Below are 25580 nucleotides of genomic sequence, written 5' to 3' on the forward strand. Positions count from 1 at the left end.
GATTTCTGCCCATCAACCACTACTCTTATGAGCCTATCAGAGAGAAATGATTCAATGATTGAGAAAACATTTCCAGTTATACTGTAGCTGAAAATCTTGTGAAGTAGGCTCTTATGCCATACCTTATCAAAGGCTTTTGATATGTCAAAAGCAATTGCCCTAGAGACGAAGCCTTTGTCAAGAGATTCACTAATCCCATGAGATATAACTGTTAGCACATCTGCTGTAGATCTGGCAGAACGGAAACCATATTGCATGTCACTAAGAAGGTTATTTCTGCTGAGGTGGTTGACTACTTCTCTATTTAATATGGATTCCAGCAACTTACTCATGACACACAGAATACTTATTGGTCTGTACTGAGAGGGAGACGACTTATCACCTGAATTCTTAAATACAGGGCATACTAATGAGTTTTTCCAGGGTGTTGGGAAGCACTTCTTAAGGCAATGCTTAAACAGTTTTGTAAGTATGGGGGCAAGTTCTGTTTGAAGCTTTTTCAGCACTATAATTGGAATGACATCAGGGCCAGTTGCTTTACTGGAATCAAGGTTCTTAATCAGCTTGGCAATCTCATGCACAGATATTTGTATGTTGCATAGCGTGCTGTCTGTTATAGGGAGAAATACGAGGAGTTGATGGCCTTCATCACATTGGGTAGAATTAGCTGCAAAGTTCTTGGCAAATAATTTGCCTTGTCTGATGCTGACGAGATGACCTCAGGTTCATTGATAATGGTTGGGATAGAATGCACGCTTCTGTTCAGGATCCTGTTTGTTATTTGTCAAAACTGGTGGGAACCAAGCCGCTGATCAGCTACCTTGGATTTAACAGACTGGGCATATAGCTCTCTTGCATTTTTTATTACTCTTTTACAATGGTTGCTGCCAGTCCTGAAAGCAGCTTTAGTCTTAGTACATCTATTATGTTAGTAGCTATGGAAAAAGTGATTTCTGTGCGTGATGGCAGCAGCACATTCTGGGGAGAACCATGGCTGGCTGTTAGGTTTTTGTTGGAATTTTTTGGATGGAATGAATCGGTCTATGCCTACAATTAACAATTTGGTTTGTTTTTGTTCACCTGACTCCTCAATAAGCAAACGAGGAGAAACTTAAGTAATGTGTTATTTGGCAGTGCCGTAAAAAGTATGATGCCCTTGAGCAAAGATGTTTTTGTTTGTTACGTTATTACAAGGGAAAAGAATATGGCTGTTATTATCACATCCACCAAAGAAAATGGAATTTTTTGGTGATGCACCATCACGATGTCCATTTTTACAGGTAGACGTTATTAGCATCGAAACAATTACTTACAACGGATCAGCAAGAGACTTATAGAGAATATTGTGGGAAATCTGGTGAGAATGCGAGACTTGACCATGTCTTAAATATCGTTATTCGCCACCGTTACAACGTTATACCAATTTTAAACAGAATGGAAGAAAATCGCCTGCACTAGTGTGGACATGTACTACGTGGTAACAACAATGCCACCACGAAAACAGATTCAATATAGAGGTAGTCTAATACTGGGAAAACAAAGGTAGTTGGATACTTTACACCAAGATTTATAAACGGTCGAGCGTGACTTAGCCTTTCACCGTAAATGGTGGAGAGAAAAACCAATGCAGATGGGCTAAAAAGCGAAGTAAACGATTGTGTAGTACATTTGAATAAATTGTGTTTAAGACTAACTTTGATATTAGAATGAAGTGTTGATGTCATGACTGCCCAAAATGGGGAATTGTTTTCAACTTAAATGAATTACATATTTCAAGAGACTAACGAATCCGTCGATGATGCAGAGGACTATAAGTTTTGATTGTCGCATAAATTACACAAAATGAAAAACTTAAAAAGAATAAAGTTTTTCATGTTTTATTGTAACCAGTTTAACTGATAGATCTACTGTGAACGAATGTAAAAATATTCCGAAATTTGTCAGGAGAAAATATTTGCTATTTGAAATAAGAATGAAATTGATAAAAGTCCAGAATAGTTAACACTATAACTTGTAACCCGCAAAAAAAAAACATAATTTATATCAAATAGGTAAGAACATATTTTTACGCTTATAACATTTTTTACATTAATTTATTCTATAAAGTCTCTTTTGTCATTATCATAATCATAAGATACCTTCAAATATTGGTCACCACGAAATATCAAGTATCAAGAAGATAGATTTTATAAAAGAAAATGTGAGAAATAAAAAATGTTACGAACGTTAAAATTTGGCTATTTAGGTACTGAATTTCATTTTAATGCATTTTATATAAATTTGTGGGTCTTTTGGGTAGTTTAATAATTTAGTTTTTTGGGTAGTTGGGGTACGAGTTCTCGAGTGTTAGTATTATTCTTGAATTGTTTTAAAATTATTTTTTTTTTTTTAGATCGAACAGATCAAAATCGGCCATGACAGTAGCAATCTTGGTGCTGATTGGTTTTTGGATGATGTGCAGATTGATATTCCTTCCAAAGGAATCCATTATTTTTTTGCTTGTCATTCATGGTTGGCCAAAGACGGACAAACAGAAATATTGTTAAAACCTTCAAGAAAGGAAAACCGGGAAAAATGTAAATATTTTTTACTCATTTTGTTTTCCTTCCATTCAAAACTTTATGACGTGTAAAGAAAAAAGTACTAACACATTATACACTTGTAATATTATAAGGTGTTATAATATATTATGGATAGTTTTTTTTAGTATTTACTTCAGCAGGGCTCACTACATAAGTAGAGCATAGTAGTAATATATGAAAGTATATTTATGGCAACTAAGCTACACAAAGGCGTCCACTTTTCACCTCCACATGCCTGGTGATTCCCTAGACAAGCAAACGCTTTCAACTAATCAACCGTTTATCCAACAGTAGGTTGAGTAAACGGTTGATCAACACAATCCACGGCATCGGCACAAGTCATGTATAAGTGAAATCTTAATGATTATATAAACACTACCAGTTACCGAAGAGTGTTCTGAGTGTTGCATCATCGCCAATTTTGTGAAATCTTAATGTTCATAACAGCATTAGCAACTGAAGAGTAGTTTTACAAAGAGCTTTGCATTATCGCTAATAGTATATATATATATATATATATATATATATATATATATATATATATATATATATATACACATATATAAATTTGTGGGTCTAGCGGCACTGATGAGTTGTGATACAATGAAACAGGACTGTATGTCGATGACTAAAATATATTTTATAAAGCCCCCTCTTTGGGTTGAGCACTATCCTAAATAATCTCACTCGCTACTTAATTTGGCTGAAAAAATGAGAAGCTCGCGGTTTGTTTACAAACAAACATTTGAGCACTTTACGAGTGGCAGACCGATGTTTATTTAAATAGACATTCGGACAGATTAGTTGCGGGCACCGTTTCTGTGGTCAAGGGGTAGAACTGCCGACTGTCATCACGACGGTTCTAGGTTCGATACTCGGTTTGGGATAGGTGCTAGTCTAGCGGCACTGATGAGTTGTGATACAACGAAACAGGACTGTATGTCGATGACTAAAATATATTTTATATATATATATATATATATATAGTAAGTTATAAAATATATATGGCGATTAAGCTACACTGAATATTCCGCGTTTCATCCACTCTAGGACTCTTCAGGCTTATGCGTTACGCATAAATTTATACTTTCGTATATTAATTTTATGTGAGTAAATGAAGTAGTTATATATATATATATATATATATATATATATATATATATATATATATATATATATATGAGAAAATAAAATTTTAAAAATCTGCAGATAAGGAAAAAACAGAAAAAATTAAAAATTAAGAACTCTTTACACTGCGGAGATTCAAAGTGTGCCTACTTCTCATCAGAGGAAAAATAATAGCACAATATAATGACGTCATTATATTTTAATAACTTACTATATATATATATATATATATATATATATATATATATGTATACTAGCACGGGTATCCGGCGTTGTCTGGATTGACATGAAGTTCCATTTGGAATACACGTGCTATACTAATCATTTTCATTATAGGCAACATGAAGAATACCCCCACAACAATTTCCAAAATAAAAGAATGGATAAAAACATGTAAATGTAATCGCCCCAAAAAGAAGTACCCTCTCCATCAGATATTTCCGCAGAAGGGATAGAAAGAGAAGAAATTATTCTCCGAATATTTAGCACTGGAAAGAAAACTCCCCCTCTCTCTCCCCTTCTCCCCTCCCCCCCAAAAAATTAGCCAAGTAGGCAGGCTCGAACCTGGAACGTGAATGAAGAGAAAAAGGTAATTTGGGATGGTTACTGTCCTAAGAAAACTCACGATTTTGTTAACCTAAAAAAATAACATTTATAAACGGGGCTTTTTCGATTTTTTTTTTTGAGGGGGGGGCTTTTTGTTTTTAAAAGTTTGAATTCAAAGAAGTCAAAGATTCTGTAGTAATTTTTTACAATGTGACCCAGCGATAAATGAAAAATGAAGATTTGTGTGATTTGTGTGATTTGTGTGATGTCTTTCGGCGGTCAGAGCCCTCCAAGGTCACTGCGGCAAGCGGCCTCCAGTTGGGACGGTATAGGCGGCGTCGAATCAATAGACTGCTGCACCGTTTCGCTGTCCCTCTTTACACAGACAAGCATGTGGCGTAAGCTATTGGATTCACTGTGTCTCATAGCGGTATAACCGGGGATCTGAGGTTCGTCTGGTACAGACTTCAGCCAGGTATCCAGCGCCGACTTGAACGATTCTGTTTTGCAGTTCGTGATCTCTCTGATGTTACGTGGCAAGCAATTGAAGAGCGTAGGACCCCGGGAATTTAAACTCGATTCCCTGAGTCGTCGGATCCAGTTGTCCCTGGCACTGGTTAGGGGTGGTACCACACACCTTCTGCCACGTTTTGAGATATGGTGCTGTATACCAGCGTTGGGCACCTGATTCTCCATCATACGCCAGGTATAGATGATTGAATATCTTTCTTGCCTGCGTTGAATCGATTTGATATTCAACGCATCCAGCAGTTGCCAATAATTCAATTGACTATAACCAGTTATCTTTCTTAGAAACGACTTCTGGATGGCCTCTAATGCTTGAATATGACCTTTTCTGTCCGGAGTCCACAGCTGACAACAGTAATCAATGTGCGGCAACACCAGCGACTTCCAGAGTGTCAGCATTAGGTTTTTTTGTCTCGTTTTGAAAGTGCGTAGAATCCAACTGGAAAGGCTCCGTGCAGTTGAACAAACTTTGTCGATCTGGGAGGTGAATGTACCATCAGAATCCAGCGTTACTCCCAGATCGCGCACAGTATCTTTGGTTTTAATTAGCTTCCCGTCTTGGGTCGAGTACTTAGATGCTTCTCTCAGGTCCTTCCTTCTACCATATTTGATACACTCGAATTTCCCGGAGTTAAACTGCATATTGTTGTCATCCGCCCATTGGTAGATAGCGTCTAGATCATCTTGGAGAGCTTCTTGGAGATCCACCAAAAATTAATTCCAAAAACAATTAAATTAAATTTTTTCTCATTTTATGTTTCTAATGTAATCCCATCCCCCCAAAAATGGAACATGTCAGATTTTTGAGGTTTGTTTTGTTTATGAAATTGTTAGGTGAAAGTACAGAATGGTCTCATAAAACTTAATAAAATTTATCGTTATTTTATGTTTCAAATGTAATTCTTCCCCCCCCCCAAAAAAAAAATTGTATTTGTCATGTTTTGCCCTCCCCACTCCCCTCAATCGACAAACTGGAAAAATGCTAGAGGTGACATCTCTCGTTGAACACTTGGGGGTCAAAGAATGGGTGCTCATTTTACGTTAAATTTATATAGAAAAGTGATCCCGTGCTCTAAAATGTTACTTTTTCAAAATTTCTTCTTTCATATTATTTATAAAAGCTGTTTAAACGTATTAGGCCAAAAAAAAGGTAGGTCTTCATTACGTTGTAAAAAATTACCTTTTTTAAATTAGAAAGTTAAGTTTGTAATCAATGAGATTAACGTGTAAAAAAAATGTAAATTGTGGAATTTTGAAGGGGGCAGTAGATCTTCATCTTTTTTTAGGTGTTAAACGACGCTGGGTCACATCGTAAAAATTTACTGGTTTCTGTATAGTCGTTTAAAGAATAATGAAAACAAACAAATGAAATCTTTAGTTTTTTCGTGAGTGTTTTTTTTTTTAAACAAGCAATAAAAGCCAAACATTTTTCTATCTACACGGAACTATTTTTCCGGCTAGAAATTTATTTAGATTACCAAATTATTTTATTTGGTGAAAGTTTGTTCTTTTTTCTAAACATATTTAGAAGTGTCTAGGGGCAAATAACTCTAAAAATGATTTTTTTAAAACTCGATATTGGTAATAATAATTCCAAATAAATTAAATTAAATATATTATCAATATAATTGTTGTTTGAAGGTTACTAAATAACAATTTTAAATAGAACACTTAAAACAATTCCCTCGCTAAAAACATTAACAAAACTACCGCTATTTAGTAAAATTATTTTTCCTAATGTAAAAGGTAAATGAGATGATCCCTTTATTGTATATTTTGCAAAAATCGTACTTTTATAGAAATAAATGAAAGATTAAACTAAGAAACGTGTTGTATATATTAATCAAATTGTGAACAAACAAACGAACAGAAATACGAGTTTATACAAAATAATACGAATTATATGTATTCTAGTTTGACGATTCCCTATGGGATGAAATGCAAAAGAGTCCACGTGACTTAATTGCCATATATTTTCAGAACTTACTTCTTACTACTTACTATATATATATAAAAATATATATATATAAAAATATATATATATAAAAATATATATATAAAAATTTTTAAATAAATAAATAAATATTTTTATTTAGAAAAAATTCTGCACTAGTCTGATCCTTTAACTATCATATTTGGAATTTCAACACCACAGTGCGTCATACACAGTGTGTATATATATATATATATATATATATATATATATATATATATATATAAAGCTGTGTGTGTGTGTGTGTGTGTGATCACGAATAGGCTCCTGTTGACTATTTTAAAAACTGATTACATATAACGATAGGAGATGTATCGAGACACAGAAATAGGTATGTTTGATCTGGCAGGACGGGGGTTCATTAAAAGTGTGGGGTCTGCGTCCGCACCTGGTCCACAAAGTATGGAAATAAAAAATTTAAAAATTAAAAAAAAAACGTTTACAAGTGTTTTTGATATAGATGTACATACAAATACTTTGATAAGTATGTTTTAACTTAAATAGAGATGGTATAATAAAATTGTGGGGTCTGCGTTCGCGCCTGGCCTCCATAGAATGGAAATAGGCACAAACTTTAATAAAAACTTTTCATATCTATCTGCGTAAGTATACTTAGATAATTATGTTTCAGTTTGAAGAAATATGATATAATAAAATTATGGGGTGTTCGTTCGCGCCTGACCTCCATAGAATGGAAATATGTCACAAAGTTTAACAAGGTTTTTTAATATAGATCCACAGAATATTGTGATAAGTGTTTCAGTCTGAACAGGTATGGTATAATAAATTATGGGGTTTATCTATTTTATTTTTACTTTCATGATATTTTGCTTTGGTTTTGATACCCCCAAATTCAACCCAAATTTTCAACCCTTCCTTTTCATAACCTATCATACTTTCATAAATCAGAGTCCATTTCCTGTAGGCTGTTTTTGAATCCAATCAACGACGGGTACTTTTACTAGTATATATATATATATATATACATATATATATGTATATATATATATATATATATATATATATATATATATATATATATATAGAGAGAGAGAGAGAGAGAGAGAGAGAGAGAGATAGATAGATAGATAAGCAAATGTTATGATACATTGGAAATAAAGCTGTTTCACATATTGGGGAAATGTTATGATGTGTTCATGATATTCATCAAATGTATCGTTATGTTTGTCACAAAAATGCATTAAGATATATATATATATATATATATATATATATATATATATATATATATATATATGTTCTTTCAAGTACTAATGGTTATTTATTGAAAATACTTTTCCTTCCTTAAAATAGTGTGCAAGAGAAGTGATTTCCTGTTTATTCATTTCCTGGGTTTCTAGAAATGATTCAAGAGGTTGTGAGAGGCCGTTACAGAGATGACCAAAGTTCTTCAAAATTTTGCACAATATCTACTCGTTGAGACTGGAAACGTAAACACTTAAAATTCGCAATTAAAATTCTTAATTGGTAAAAAAGCAACAGGAATAGATGGAAATGCGTTTTTTCTTCCCATAATTATTGTGCGTCTCACTAAAAGGTTTTCCCATTTATAGTCACGTCATGCCTCCTGAATAATGATTTTTAATATATACTATCGTCTACTGAAGAACACATACAATGATATATATATATATATATATATATATATATATATATATATATATATATATATATATATATAGTCATCCACATGCAGTATTGTTTCGCTGTATCACAGCTCATCAGTGCGGCTAGACCAGCACCTTTCTTAGCCAGGGATTGAACCTACAACCATCAAGATGATAGTCAGCAGTTCTAACCTCTGGCCTATGGGATCGGTGCTCATCAAATGTCCATTTAAATAGACACTCGCACACCGCTTTTACAAACAAACAGTGAGCCATGAGATACATTTACACCAGTGCTCTACCTAAGGAGGGTGGTTTGAAATATAGTCATCCTCGTACAGTACTGTTTCGCTTTATTACAGCTCATTAGTGCAGCTAGACCAGCACTTTTCCCTAGCACAGTGATTGAACTTACAACTATCGAGTTGATGGTCGGCAGTTCTAACCTCCAGCCATTGAGATTGGTGCTCACAAACGATCTACTCAAATGCCATTTTAACAAACACTCGTCCACCGTTTTTTACAGTGTTTGAGCTGCTTGTTTATTCATAAATTAACATACAGCGAGCTCCGTATATATATATATATATATATATATATATATATATATATATATATATATATATATATATATATATATGAAATAAAAATAAAACAAATTTATTAGATTACAGATTACTGCAACTAACTACTTTGTTTATTAAAATCGTTCAACATTTTGGTTTGAGACTTTGTTGAAACTGTTGTGTCGTGGAACAACAGTGAAAATAAGAACAATCAAGTCGAGGTTCGGTTAAGAAACGAGTGTATTAACAATAATGTACAAAGATAGGAAAGCATGTATATCTGCTGGGCACTCGGCTAGCAGTTAAAGTGACGTCACATCTCTCTTACCGGTGTTGGAATTACTAGCGCTATTTATAGTGCTAACCAGTGTAAATTTATCTGTTCAAGTAAGGCCGGTATAACACCCCCCTTTGAAAATATCCCGTCTGGGATTAATAACGTTTTTGTTTTGGATTCACCCTAATCAATTCTGTTGATTTCCGTTTTCTGTTTGATCTTCTGTTCTCCGGAGCTGTCTCTGGTATGGTCACCTGAAAAGTATCAAACACTGTGTCCATGTTGTCCTCCTCGGGCGATCTGGTCACCTCACTGTTCGAGTATCTTTTCCGAATTTGGTTAGTGTGACGTTTATGCACGAAGTCTGGTCCCTTAATCATGTAGACCATGTTGCCTATTTGTTTCTCAACAATGCTGGACTCCCAGAAAGTCTTATTATTTTTGTGAATCTTGTAGAAGACTCCTTCGCCAACTTTATACCGTTTTTTGTTAGCAGTTTTTGGAGGTTTGGCCTATCCTGGTTTGGTAACAACTTGTAGAAAATCGATCTAACCTTGCGTCCAAACATAACCTCAGCAGGTGTCTTCGACATTTCGATGTTTGCATTCAAAGTGACTCTGTAGACTTGTAAAAACTGTTGGATTAACTTATCGGTCAGTGACCCACTAGCTTTTTTCAGAGCTCTCTTGAATGTGTCAACGAATTTCTCTGCTTGTTCATTACTTCTTGGATGGTATGATGGAATGGTTATATGCTCGATTAGATGATTCTCTCAAAAATGTTTAAATTCAGTAAACGTAAATTGTGTTCCATTGTCTATAACAATGCAGTCTACTACTCCAAACCTAGCGAATAGTTCATACAGGAAATTGATAGTTACCTCGGATGTGGGATTCTTACATTTTAATACTTCTGGCCATTTAGATAGGCTGTCTACAACAATGAGATAGTAGAATCCATTTAGTGGTCCTACAAAATCTAAATAAATCCTAGACCAAGGTCGGACCGGTTTTGCCCATGATCCGAATTGAGTCAGAGGAGCTTTCATAGCTAATGTGCATCCTCTACACTCCCTGATTTTTCCTTCTATATCCTTATTCATGTTTGGCCAATAAACAAAAGAGTGCATAAGGCTTTTCATTCTTGATACACCTGGATGTCCTACATGGAATTCCTTGAGCATTCTTTTCTGTAATGTCGCAGGAATTACGACCTTGTTGCTATATAACAGGACGTTATCGCAAATTGAATAAATTTCTTCATCCAGTTCATTATTGTTGATCCTTTCTTTCGTGCGTATAATAAATTCGTCCACCTCTGCCTTACTCTTAATCTCATTAAGCGTTACTGGAAGTTCTCTTATTGTGTCACATAACATATTTTTTACTTCCGCTTGAATGGCTGCTATTAGCATATCCTTCAATGGTTCTGTCTGCTTAGGTATTAACCTCGATAACCCGTCTGCATGACCAAATTTTTTAGATGGTACATACTCTATTTGAAAATTGTAATTCAGAAGTATGGTACCTCATCTTTGGAGTCTATTCGTCGTATGTTGTGGTAGTCCTTTTTTCAATCTGAAAATCGTTAATAATGGTTTGTGGTCTGTTTGTAACAGAAATTGCCTACCGCGCAGGAAACGATGAAATTTCTTTACCGCGAATATAATGCTTAGCGCCTCTTTTTCAATTTGTGAATAGTTCTTTTTGGCTGGCAAAAGTGATCAGGATGAATGTGCTATGGGTTTCACTTTTCCATTATCCATTTTGTGTAAAATGCATGCTCCTATGCAATAGGAGCTGGCATCGCTTGCAACTATAATTTCACGCTTGGGATTATAATGTGCCAGAAACAAGTCAGACGTTAAAGTCTCTTTAATTTCCCAAAATGCTTCTTCGCACTCTTGTGTCCAGACCCATTTTTGGTCTTTCCTTAACAGTTCATTTAAAGGTGACCTTAGTTTATGCATATTTGGCACAAATACATTGTAGTAATTTGCCAAACCTAAGAAACTTTGTGAAAACGCAATATTTTCTGGAGCAGGCATATTCTTTATTGCACTCGATCTATCTGGATCCGGCCTTCTTCCCTGTTTATCGATGATTTACCCCAAGTATTTTATTTTCTCCATGAAAAATGTACATTTTTTCTGTTTTACTTTAAATCCATAATCCTGGATCCTTTTGAATACTTGGTTTACATGAGCTTTGTGTAGTTCTTTGCTAGCGCTTTTTTTTTCGTCCAGGTACCCTACTGCAAAATCCAATCCATTCAACATAATGTCCATAATTTGCTGAAAAATCGCAGGGGCGACTTTGACCCCAAAAGAAATCTGTTAAACTTCTATAATCCCTTATACATAGCAACTTTGAACACTCCTCATCGACTGGAACTTGTAAGTACGCGTCACTGAGGTCGATTTTAGAAAAATATTTCCCTCTACTCAGTTCCGCAAATATTTCTTTAGGGCTTGGAAGAGGATAATGGTGATCTTGTAATGCCCTGTTTTAGCCTGTTGTGAAGTTGGCGCAAATCCAAATCTCCTTACACTTCTTTTTGATGTAAACCATTGGTGCAGCTCACTCACTGTGATCAATTTTTCCGATGACACCCATGTTTTCAAGCCTGTCTAATTCACCGTCTATCTGTTCTATAGCAGCGTATGGAACATTTCTTTTCTTTCTGAACACTGGCTGTTCATTTACTTTTATGTCAAATTTTGCTACTGCTTTTGTACACCTTCCCAAACCGCCTGAAAATACGTCTGGGGAATTCTCTTTTAACTCCCTCTTAAGTTTTTCTGCCACCACATTCGAATCCTCAACCTTTTGGCAAAATGATATTAAAGGCAGATTCCATAGCCTAAACTTTTCGAACAGATCAGTTCCAAAGAGGTTATTTGATTTTCGCATGACAAAAATTCTTGCTTTTTCGGCTCTGTTCTGGAAAAAAATATTCGTCAATAATTCTCCTTAAAAGGTAATTTTTTTCGCCATTGATGCTTTTCGCCATTTTATGTGATTTAATCATAGTGGGTCTCCCAAGCCTCTTCCATATCTCTACATTAATAATGGAAATGTCAGATCCACTATCAAGCTGTAACCTTACTTTCTTTTTAAACATTTTGACCTGTACATATTTCCGGATATTTTGTTCCTCAGGTTCAATTTTCGTAAGTTTAGTGGATGTCTTTTCTACCAGATTCTTTTCTACAATGCGATGCTTTATGCCCTTTCTGGTGGCAGTTGTCACATTATTTGAATTTGTAGGGACACTCATTATACCAATGTTTGTTTCCACACCTCCAACATGGTCCAGGTGGATTTTTCCCTGTTTCTTTCTCTCATTATTTTTTGAAGTCGAATTTTTCTTTTGATGGATCTTTTTAATATGCGACACTCTGCTTTCCTCTATGTCATGACTGTCTTGTTTCAATGCAATAAACCGTTCACAGTCTTCCGCTATGTTTTGTAGTTTTAAATTCAGTTCGTTTTCGAGTTTCTTTAAAACACTGATTTCAGCATCTTTATTTAACAAATATTAAACATTTAAAATTATCTGCTGATAATTCCTCCAGTTTAAAATCATCGCAATGCTTGTTCACTATACTTGCGTATAAGTAGTGTAGCCGTCTTCCTCTCTCCTAGTAACATTCATACATTTATATCGCCTATGGAAAAGAAACGTTTTTGCAGAAAACAGTTCTGTAAGTAGCATAACTGTTTCTTGGAAGCTCAACTCACTGGTATTTTTTGGGAGAATAAAATTCACAAACTTTATATGCTCGGCTGTTCCCAATTTCCTTAGCAAAAGCCTAACTTTTTTCGCGTCTGACCAGGTACTACAATCCGATATAAAAGTATCCTCATATCGTCTATAGTACTGGACGAAAGTGACATCGTCTTCTGGATTATAATTGAAATTTTCAATAGCGGCCCACACAGCTCTTTGAGAAAATGCGTTATGATTATTGTCCGATTTAGTTAACTGTGTCGCTTCCAGAATTTTTCTTTGTCCCTCGTGTGTTTTCATCAATATTTCCTCGATGCGTTTCTGTTGTTGAAGCATTTTTTCTTCAAATGCTTGTTTAAATCTCTCTTCTCTTTCTACTTGTTGTTGAATTTGCTGCTTTTGCAACGCGAGATTTTGCTCTGCCTGGAATTGGAACAATTCCAACAGTGAATCTTTGAATTTCGCATCCATCATACGAATTCAGTTTACAATTTATGCTTGTATTAAAGAAATATTCCTTAGTAAAAGAAAAAAATCAACCAAGTTTTCTTTCCTAATTCTTTAGTTTGAAGAACAACAGTTTAGCAGTCCTTTTGTAACTTAATTTGTTGAATGCTATATTTCTAGTCTTACTAGAAACAATCCAGCGAAATAATAATTTGTTTAACATTTTTTTATTTGTACGCGTTTTTACGTAGCAAAAATAAAATCCGTTGCTTTAAATATCCGACGAATTCGTATGGGAAACTTTTATTTTGTTTTTGTTTTTTTTTTTAACTTCTTTGCCTTTTGCAAAAAAATGACTTGATTCTTTACGTGTTTGCTAAGCACAAATGATGTACGTGAATAATTATTTTTCACGGTCTGTCTCTTTTTCTCTTGACAAAGTCAAGCGTGTTTTTGTTTTTTGTTTTTTCAAATCCCAGATATTATCGAAATAATGATAAACTTACACGTTATTGCTAGTTGGTTTTGGACATTCAACTTTGCAGAAGAAAATTTTTACTGTAGGAAAAATGGCTTCTGGTGAAGAAAAAATGAACCATTTTTCCCTTTCTAAAACACTTGGTAAGTGTGTTCAATTATTAAATATATAATTGTATAAAAATAATTATTCTGATTAAAAATTACAATGTTGCGTTTGTGTGGAAGAAACTTCTAAATACACTTTCTACTTACAGTGTTTTTAAACTTGATCTGTTATCAAGTCTGGGCGATTTTAGTTTGATGTTTTCAACCTTTAAGTTTAGAGTCTGTCTCTTAACAAGTGAGCAAAATACGGTTGATTATATTGTGACAAGGAGAATCCATCAAAATAGTCTGGCACTGCTCGGTTTCTTCCAGGCCCTCTCTCTCTCTCTCTCTCTCTCTCTCTCTCTCTCTCTCTGTGTATCCTCACAAGATTTCTGCTCTTTCTCACTGTTATCTCAGGAGGGGGAGGCTTTTCTCTCTCCCACACCGTACCACCTAACATGTACTTTTTCCAAAATGGAATTTATTCCATCTTTTCTAAATTCTGGGGAAAATGTCGGTCCATCACCCATGCCGGTTATAAAGCCAGTTGACTCGCCTCTTAACCAAATGATGCCAAAAACAAGTATTCCCTTTCACATCATATTTCCTAATTAAATTGTGAATTTATTTTCAGAAAAACAGATTTCACATCAATTTTTTTTATCCGACCATATTGTTATATTATGCTATCCATGAGTGTTGTAACACTGTTTTCTTTTTATGAATCATTTTAATAAAAAGGCTTTTATTAATCTTAATTAATCCTTCCAGACTGAGGCCATTTTTTGTCCCACTCTAGCGTGCATTTTTACCATACTAGCGGTATACACTCTAGGCCGGTTGAGTCAACTTCCTCAGGAGGAGGAAATTTCATGGGAATATAAAATATGGAATATTAAGTTCACAAGTGGTCCTCAATCAATTCTGGTTAAAGGAAGTGACAACGTTAGATTTTTGTAGTTCTTGCAGGGAAGCGTTGACATCCTCCTACATACAGTGCCTGGTATTTCCAAATTGTCACCTATCTAGTACTGACCAGGCTCAACGTTGCATTGGTAATCTAACGAGAACCGATATATCAATGTGATTATGTTATATATGTATCTTTTATGTGTTGTTATTTTTGTTTTGTTTTTTACGAGTTCTTGAATGTTAACTATTTTATAGTTTTACCAAAAGCTAGTACCAATTTGACTGGATTCTCCATAAATTATTATTATTACTGACCTTATGCTTAAATCTCCTCCTGGATAGACAAATACATGGGACTCTTATTCAACTTTACCTCTATTTGTTTTCTCTTTTTTCCTTTACAAATAAAATGTACATTTGAAGCAATCACAAGCCATTAGTTAATGACCTAAAAAGTAATTTCTCATCAAGTATATTAAAAGTTTATCTGATTCAATTTGGTTTTTCTATTTTACTACAAATTAATACTTTTGGGATCATTTCATGTCAAATCCCAATCGATATTGAATACGATTGCCAGTATCCAACCAATTGAATACATTACTATTTTTTCAAGAGTTATGACAGGCTTACATCTGATGACCCTAAAGGAAGATTAAATCTGGACAGTGAAATGTGTGCAGAATAGGAGACTTTGCTGGTTTAGTCACATTGAAAAAAAATGAATGGGAGTGCTTGAGTTAGTATATAGCAATTGAAATAGCAGGATCAGTTGACAGAGGACAAGAAAATATAGGAGTAAGTAACAAGGATGGATTTCAGAAAAAGGTTAAATATAAACCTGGTAAGCGATGGATTAGATTGGTAGTCAATGTCTAAAAAGCGTCCACATTATGTGTTCATGCCTTTTCCAACTGTATTAGCACATAAATGACCACAATAGATCCAATAAGATTTAAATTTCTTAGATTTCTTATGTACATTGACCACAATGGTATCCGTTGAGCCAAGCATACACCCCCTGATTCGACCCACTTTTAAGTTTCAACAGAACGCCTATCATCCTAAGCTAATTTCTAGTTGATACATGAACGTATTTGAGCAAAGAAAGAAATAATATTAAGTTAATTAATCCAAATAATTTCATTAACGATCAACTTTTGAACAAAATGTCTATTTTTATTGCATCAGTTTAATTAATTCTCAGTAAAAGAGATAAGCGGTTTAAAATCCAGCCTTTTCAAAATGCTGTTATAGTTACAGAGATTTCCGTTTGATATTCCTCGCTGTTCTTTGCTGTTGTATTACTTTGTTTGAATCAGACGACATCTGCTCACCAGTTGTTGTTGATTCCATTCACATTCCATTAACTGCCCTGTCACAAAAACCATACAGATTGCAACATTGACAAAGCAATTTTATAAACTGTTTTTTCCGGGTGCATTTAACTTTTTTTTTTTTGTCTTATTGAGAACAAAAAGAAAAAAACGTAAAAAAAAAAAGATCTTTGAATCTTTCAAGATGTCAGATAATTTTATTCTGCTGCTGTATACTCAACTTTGTATCACATGCAGAGCAACCAAGTTACCATCAACATCGCGAAAAAATTAAAATTCACAATGTTTATTCATACCCTGGTTGCTGCCCGTTCCTTTTGTATGCAATTTTGTTATAATCCTCGCAGACTGAGGAAATCCCTTCTCTGTAGTTAAAGTTTCTTATTCATACCATCAAGAAGACAAACTTAATACAAAACTGATGGAACACGGTGATTATTTATTAAACGTTATCTTTGTTCCAAATTACTGACCAGTGAAAAGAAGACAGAGAGAGGTCAAACCCTTAATTAGTTCTATCTTGTCAGCCCATTTTATTATACAGCCTTGGCCTTGTGTGCTTCCAACCGCTCACTTGCTATCACCTTCTTCTTAAAGTCAAGCGATATTATATCAGCTTTTAATACATTCCCACAAAAGTAATTTTCAACCCAGGTGAATTGATCTCTGCCAACACATCAGCAGTTCCATTTCCTGTTAATCGCAACGAACTAAATTATATATTAGCGGAAGCACTTGTTCAATATTCAACTTTGATACATTAACGTGCCATTTAGTATTGTTATAAGACAGTTAAATGCTCATTGACTGAATTTAAAGCATTGCCCTTAAACTTTCTCCCTTTTTTTATTAGACATTTCATTTATATTAATGTGATTACATTAAAAGACATATTCTCTTGATAACTTTTGTTACAATTATTACAATTTGTTTCTTATTTTTTTTAGATGATTAATGATAATTTGAATTATGCAGAGAACTATCCGCACTGATCTGTTGTTTAACAAATAAAGTACTCAGTAAAATTTAGTCCTAAGTGACACTCTTTTGTAGACTAAAAGTTCAATCTTCAATACAAGCAATGCTAAGGATACAATTGTGAATTACTTAAAACTTTTACCCGGCTATGGTCGATGGAATGAGAGCATGATACCTTCTGGATTAAATAAAGACTTCCATTTGAAATTCTGTACAGATTCCAGAATTCGACGAAAAGATTTACAAATTTGTCAAGATACATCTGGGTTGGGGGTTGCATCGGCCGAAACGTTGAGAGACGAACAACCATGATGAGAACAGTAGTCATAATAATCGAAATAATTATAATTTGACACATTAACTTTGCATCGATCAAACAAATGGTATTGGATGATTAATTAAATTTCATGCAAATATATACTAATTATATGGATAGTACACATCTATTTAATGAGAAACTTATGAGGATAAAATTGCCTTCTATATATATAAAAGCGAAAATGTATGTATGTACGCTTTTCTCGATGTCCACAAAAGGCTTCTTTCAGAGAAGCGCTCGCTCGCGTCACAACTTCTTAAAACTTTTTATATCATCTATAAATTGTAATATCTCACACTTAACCACGGAGCTCGCCTGTCTATTTAATTTTATTGACTTTCAAACGTTAATTATTCCACATTTCCCGCGTCGGCACGCGTTACATTTGGTTTTCGGTATAAACAAAAAGCGAAACTCGGCCGCGGCACGGGCGACAGGATCAGGGTGTGGTGTCTGGTCCGACAGATGCTGCAAGCAAAGACCATTTGTGGGGGTAACCCCACATATCTGACCTTGGTCAATGAAGGGGCAACCCTTCATACCAACGGTGACTATCCAGCTCCCATTTCCCACCTCTCGGGAGCTGGTCCCCCTTTTTCCCTCCCCCCTCCCTCTCTCTCCACATTAAAAAACAGCCTTGTGCCTAATTTGCTTAGTGGAGTAGTAAATAAATAAACACTAGCCCAGAGCCAGTGGTCTCTAGAGAGCTAAGTAACGTTTGTTTAATGTCGACTTCATCATATCAGACAGTAGCTTTCATTTCGAGACGAGACACTCCCTCTAATAAACAGGGAGCTGGTTTTCCCCGAACTTAGTTAAAAACAAACAAACCGATTTATTTATTTATTTAAAAACTGTCCCGCACAAAATCGTAACTGCTGAATAGCTATCGCCGTCACGTCTAATCAAAAACGCGCACCTGTTTTTTTTCACACTTTACTATTTTCCAACTGCGCGTCGTCAAGGCTTCGTTTGTTTTTTTTTTCACGGGCACCTGTTTTTTTCATATTTTCGGGTTTTTTCACACACACCTACAAACACCCGGGCAACGCCGGGTACCCCTCGCTAGTATTATATAAAGGCAATTGGATTATTTGGATTAATATTCTCATCTTTACTGTTATTTTCACAACGTTTCAGCCGATGTAACCTCGACATTCTAGACGAACTTCATACTAGAATTGTCCACATGCACCTCAATGGTTAAAAGTTTTACAATTAGTGTTTAGTGACCGTCTTCTGGAACTTTCCTTACTACAAGCCATAATAAGAATAACATCAATTAACACTTTGCACAGTCATGAGTGTTAGAATAAGAACAATCTACTTGTGTGGATTAAATAAAGAGTTAATTTCAAAATTTTGTGCAGGTTTCCAGCTTGAAAAGATGCACCTGATGAAAGTTGTAGATATGTCATTGTTGAAGATATGACATTATAAAAATAAAGAATGAAAAAATTATACAAAATAATTCATGTTTATTGACAACTTGTTAAGACAATGCAAAAAATGTGTTGGAAATGAATGAGCTCCAAGAATCCAAGTAATGTTCCGAGTAATAGAGTCGTTTAGAGTGTGGAAAGGAATTGAGTGTAAGTGTTTATTTCGGCTGGCGCCATGTGTTTATTTGTATGTAAATCAGATACACATGAAGATGTATGTGCATATAAGCATGCCAGTTTGTTGTTAGCATGAGAGTGTTCGTACGAGTTTGTGTGCAAGAGAATTCGAGTAGTAGCGCGTATATGCTTTTGCTGTGTTTAGTAGTGTGCGAAAGTCTCCTTACATCTCAAAGGCAAGGTTAAAATTTAAGGACGTGTGTGTGAAAGAAGAATGCCAGAAAAAGCGAAAAAAAAAAACTGTGTTTGGATTTTTTTTACAGCACAGTCGATATTTTGGAAATTAATATTTCTTATATTGTGATTGGTTGGAAGAAACTGTTGATTTAAGCTTTTTATCCAATCGAGGGTTGAGATATAAAACAAAATTAAATTCATTGCTGTTCCTGCTTCTTCTTGCCATTGTCTAAAGCATTGTGAATATTACAACCAAGATGAGAACAGTAGTTGAAATAAGACATAATTTGTGGATATAATTAATTTTTATAGAATAAAAAATGAATACTCAATTTTTTTTTTTTTTTTGCTAATAAAAACAACATTGTTTTCAGTTAATATTGTGATTTTTTTTTTTGTTTTTTTGTTTTTTACAAGTCTTGCCATATGAAGTGACAATTTGGACAGGCAAACAAAATGGTGCCGGTACAGATGCCAATGTGTTTATCAGGCTGTTTGGAAAGAAAGGGAAAACTGAAAAATACTTTTTGAAAAACAAAACTAATAATTTTGAAGCAGGAATGATTGACAAATTTAAGGTACAAAACTTATTTTCTCAAATTTTTCTATAGATGTTAATATAAATGCCAATATCTGAGTATGTGTTTTCCATAGAAAGAAAGGATAGAGAATCTACACAAAAACAAAATGTGTATTCATATGTCAAATTGTCTGAGGAAGACAATGGAAGTGATCCTGAATTGTCATCCTCCCCAAGACAGATACCACAGCAGAACTGTCTTTAAAACTTCAATTACTTTTTCCAATATTCATTCTAATTTGATTTTTATTAAACCCTGCAAATATGTCATTTTGCCCCATCCTACATTTATAGAAAAAATATCCAATAGATATTTTTTCTATTTTTTATGTATAGGAAAACAATTTTAATAAAAGTTATTTTGATTGATATATTTCATCTTTGATAATTGCTGCAGAGAATAAGTATTCTTTTCAAGTTTAATGATCACAAATATTTAATAACTTATTTATTAAACATTTATTTAAATTTAAATTAAATTAAAAGTAAAATTTAAAAATGGGGGCGCATCTATTAATTTGTTTCTGATCATTTGTGAGCTAAAAATAATAGCTATTTTTACTTAATGTATGTCAGGTGGTCCTTTTTCTGAAATCCAGGTTCGAATCCTATATAAGTCTCATTTTATGGTATTCTTTGTTTATGTCTAGCCCCCCAGACTAAATAATCACTTGTTCAGTAATATTATTAATGCTCATAATAGCATCGACAAAAAACAGCTTAAACATACTGTATAATGTCAGAAATAAATTTCTGATATTAAAACTTTTTATACTAGTTAATAATGTCATAAGAAAATTTAATTTGAAAAACATGCAGACTTTTCTTTATTTTGTTTTTATCTTGTTGATTTTTTTAATATTCAATTAAAAAAAATAATAGAGTGTTAGTCACCTAGTTACAATAAACATACACACACGTGCAGATGTCTCATAATTTCATTGTGATTAATATAAATGAGCTACTTCTTTAAATTGTGTGAACCACCGTTAATACTACTGAAAATGTATTGTTGTGTATATTATTTACATCCTCCCCAGAGAAGGTTAGATACAAAGTCATGTGTGATTTTGAGAAGTCAAAGCGCTAAGATAAGCACTCTCTGACCAACCAAAAGTGCCTAAGAAGCCAAGTTGGCCTTAGGCGATTAGCAGAGAGAAGGTGAGATAGGCCTGAACAGAACGATACTTCAGCCCTACAGCGACAGAGTAACTGTCAGATGGATTTGTATCATGATTCTATGGTAATCTTCCATGGTTGGATTTTTTCCGTCTAAGTCTTGTTTGAGTTGTGGAAAAAATTAGTTTCCTCCATATTTGCTCATCAGGATATTTAAAAAGTTTTCTTCGTCACAACTAAGGTCATGACCTTTAAGTGCTATGTACCTACAATGTCATCCCCCACTTAACAGATTTGAACTTCAACCATAATGATAGCAGGATTAAATAAGTACAAAAATGATTCACAAATTAGGACTAAGTTTATTTCTATAAAAAAATAATTGAAAATCCTAGTAGTTCCTGCATAATTTTCAAAATCTAACTGATTTCTCTTCTTGAGCTTTTGTGTGGAAGTTCTTGAAATAACGTTGCTTGTTAAGTGTCATGAAATAACGTTGCTTGTTAAGTGTCATGAAGTGTTATTGCAGATGTCATGTTACTTATGACCAAATCTTTGCTCTGACATTTTTGATCACTGATTTCCCAAAATTGTTTATGCTTTCAAGCATTCGTCTCTCAACAACAAATTAAACAAGTTTATTTTCAGTTCCCCTCCTACTCGTGATCTATCAAACCTAACTTGCAAAAGCACATTCCGAATAAAATTCCAACCTTAATTTAAATTCTATCAGCTCACTTTTCTATATCATCAGTACTCGCTAGGAGTTCTCACACAGGTCATCATTAAACATTTTTCTCTCTCAACAACTTGTGGTGTTCTCTGGAGTCTGGGTGACAATAAGTCTTCCTAGATTTTCAGTACTCTCCAACTCTTTCAAGAATTTTTGCAAATGAATTTGTGTTATCGCAACAGCCATTTACCATTGATTTTGTCATTGGTAACGACCATTGGTCTTTACTGGAATTTGTGTGGCAATAAGCCTCCCTAAGGGTCCCAATTCTTTCTGCACTCATCCAGTGAAGATCTCATTAGTGCTTTCTAGTGATGGGACGATTCCAAAATTTTCCCTGATTTCGATACAATTACGGATTCTGATACGATTCCCAATTCCAATTCCGATTTTAATAACAAAAGCGCCTGAAAAAAACACAACTATAGAATGAGTTCATTAAATGGTGTTGATTTAAAGTCTGTTTAAGAAATGTTCCAATATTTGAAGCTTTATTCATCGCAGAAAACAATGAGTTTAAGATATAAATATACCAAATTTATTATTTAAAAATCAGCTAACAATTTGTTTACGTCAGTTATTTTTTTCTTCTTTCTCTTCAATAATTTTGTGAAATAAAATCTATAAATAACGGACATGTTCATTTCTTTTTATTTGTATCTCACCGATAATTTATACACAAAATACGAATTTAGGAAAACTCGTCCTCAAAAACTCGTCCATTTTTGCTAGGTAGGAAAACTGGTCCATTATTAAATAACTATCGATCAAAAACACATTTTATGGCCGTCCTTAAGGGTGATATTGTTTTTAAAAGATAATACACATCCCATAATATTTTTAAAAAATATTTTTACTGTTGTTTAAAAAAAAGCAAAATTGATTTTTCTAAGTGTTCGTTTTGACCTAACTTTGTAAGTTTTTCGTGGTTCAACTTATTAGGTTGAAAACGAACTTAGAAAATCAATTTTGTTTTTCAGTTTCCTTAATTCCATATCTTTTTGTTTTACTTCTGTTGCAGTCTAGAAAAGATGTCCGGCTAGCATGTGTCTCAAGGTTTCCCTTAATATTTCAGCTGTTTTCATTATTGTTATCCGTTGTATCTTCTCAGCCATCCCTCTGAATTCAATCTTTCCCATTCTTTTTTCAAATGTTTTTCAGAACTATTCCTAGTGCTCCTGCGATTATTGGTGTTATCTTGACTTTCTTTACCTTCTTTTCATCTCTCTGTCTAGTGACATGTATTTGCTTCACTTTTCCCTCTCCTTGATATTCATTATTATTCACTCACTAGGAGTTCTCATACAGGTTATCATCAGAGATGGCTCACTGACAAAGACTGGAAGTGTTCCCTGGAGTCTGGGTGAGAACAAGTCTCCCCAGATTTCTGTAATCCTCACCTCTTTCGACACCTTTTGCAAATAAATTAAAATAAACAGTCGCTTGTCATCAATTTGTCACTGGCAAGACTTCACTGGAATTTGGGTGACATAAGCCTCCACAACGTCCCAGTCAACTCCACACTAATCAAGTGGAGGTATGGTAAGTGCTTTCACTCCTTGGTATATCCATCCTCCTTGACCCTCTGACATTTTTTGGTGGGGTGAGGGCAGGAGAGGATTATGGAGGAAGGTAAGGAAAATGGGAAGGTGAGAGAGATGAACTGGGAAGGAGATGGACAGGTGAAGGAGATGGGAAGGTAAGAGAGATGGGAAGGGGAGATATATGATAAGGAGAGGGAGATAGGAAGGGGAGGAAGTAGTCAGTCTACAACTTCGTAGACTCAGTTTTCTTTTGATTTTTGTTTTATTTCTCTTCCGCATTCGAGGGTTTTTTTTTAAAGATTTCCGCTGCTTTCAGTATTACTGTCCGTTGCATAGTCTGAGTCTTCCCCTTGAGTCTGATTTCTCCTAATCTTGTTTCCAAGTTCATTGGGACAGTTCCTAATGTTTCTACAATTATTGGTATTATGTTGATTTTTTTCTTCATGTTCCTTTTAGTTCTCTGGCAAGTTCCACATATTTGTTTCGTTTTTCTGTCTCTTTACTCTTCACCCTATGCTCTGCTGGAACGGCAAAATCTACAATTTGACAGGTTCTTTTATTCTTGTTGATTATTATGATGTTTGATCTTCTGGATTGGATGGCTTTATCTGTTTGTATCTCCATATTTCAAAGTATTTTTTGGTTTTCATTTTATAGTATAATCTCCGGCTTGTTTTTAAACCATTTGTCTGCGTGTCCAAGATGCAGTCGTCTGCATAACTCCCAATGCACTGCATTTCTCATGCGGTTGTATCTGTCCTTGTATTCTTTTTGGGCTAATTTACTGCATTTGCTTATTATATGGTTTATCGTTTCATTTTTTTGTCCACAAAGTCTACATTTACTGTTTTCCTGTGTTTTATCTATTTTAGCTTTGATGTGGTTTGTTCTGATTGCGTTGTCCTGTGCAGCTGTCAGTAAAGATTCTATTTCTCTGTTCATATGTCCTTTTCTTAGCCATGTCCACATGTTCATATAATTCTCATCTTGATTATCTTCGTGATTGGGCAGTTCAATACCCTCTGATATCTTTAGTTTTCCTCTTTTCATTTCCGGTAGTACACACTTTTCCATCCCAAATTCCATTCCAATGCACTGGTTGAATATTCTGGTTGTGATTATCAGTTTTTCTAAATTCTTTTTGTTTTTTGCAAACAGCTTCAGGTCATCCATATACATGAGGTGGTTTATTCTTTGTACTGTGCTTGTAAACTTGTATCCGGCATTACATTTTCTAAGTATATTGTTGAGTGACATCATGGCCAATAATGGTGATAGTGAGTCTCCTTGGAAGATACCTCTCTGTATTCTTATTTCAGTCAGGTGTTCTCCTCCAGCTATCAATTCCAATGTCCATGTTTCCATTGCTTTTTTTATCAGATATTGTGTACATTTTTAGCCATCCTTCTGGGATTCTATCATAGGTTTTCTTGTAATCGATCCATGCCATGGCTATGTTCTTTTTCCTGCTTTTAGCATCTTGGTCTATGTATAAAAGGTCGTGTGTCCTTCTTTTTCCTTTCCGGCATCCTTTTTTGTTCTTCATGCAGTAGTCCACGGGTGCTAAGGAAGGAGTAGATCTGTTCACTCAGTTGTGCAGTTAAAATTTTCCACATGGTCGGTAAGCAGGTTATTGGCCTGTAATTGCTTGGTGTTGTCCCCCTTTTCAGCATCTTTTTGTATCAATATAGTTCTTCCTTTGGTCATCCATTCTGGTACTTCTGTTTTGCAGATACATCTTCTCAGACTTTGTACCAGTCTATCATGTACTGTTGTGAATTTTTTGAACTAATATGTATGCATACCATCGTGGCCTGGTGTTTTCTAATTTGCCATTTTCCTTAAGGTCGGCTTAATTACTACTACTACTACTACTACTACTACTACTTACTAGGAGTTTTCACACAGGTTATCATCAGAATTTAGTCACTAATAATAATCAGTCATGTTCCCTGGAATCTGGGTGACAACAAGTTTCCCTAGGTTTCCAGTACTTTCCATTTCTTTCAATAACCTTTGAATTTGTGTTATCACAACAACCATTTATCATTGCTTGCCCACTGACAACAACCATTGGCCTTCAGTAGAATTTGGGTGGCAACAAACCCAAGGTTTCAGTCCTTTTTACACTCATCCAGTGGAGACCGTCGGGTTAGTTTTTTTTTTTCTCATCAGCCTTTCCATCGTCTTTAATCCCTCACAACTATTTGGTGTGGTGACAGTCGATGCCAACAGTACAATTTTTTGGAAGAGATGAGGGGCAGTTAA

At 34.5% G+C, this 25580-nt stretch overlaps 1 protein-coding gene across 1 annotated transcript in view; it reads left to right on the forward strand.

Annotated features, from left to right (window-relative positions):
- The window catches only part of LOC145256408 (lipoxygenase homology domain-containing protein 1-like), a 798046-nt gene that overhangs the window by 667622 nt on the left and 104844 nt on the right, over positions 1–25580 (forward strand). The window contains exons 20-21 of the mRNA XM_080115275.1: positions 2393–2576; positions 19754–19914. Coding sequence (XP_079971401.1) covers positions 2393–2576; positions 19754–19914 — 345 coding nt within the window. The remainder of the gene's footprint in view (positions 1–2392; positions 2577–19753; positions 19915–25580) is intronic.

Source organism: Euprymna scolopes, chromosome 32, assembly GCF_053919585.1.
Source record: "Euprymna scolopes isolate OS-2025 chromosome 32, ASM5391958v1, whole genome shotgun sequence".
Taxonomy (NCBI): domain Eukaryota; kingdom Metazoa; phylum Mollusca; class Cephalopoda; order Sepiida; family Sepiolidae; genus Euprymna; species Euprymna scolopes.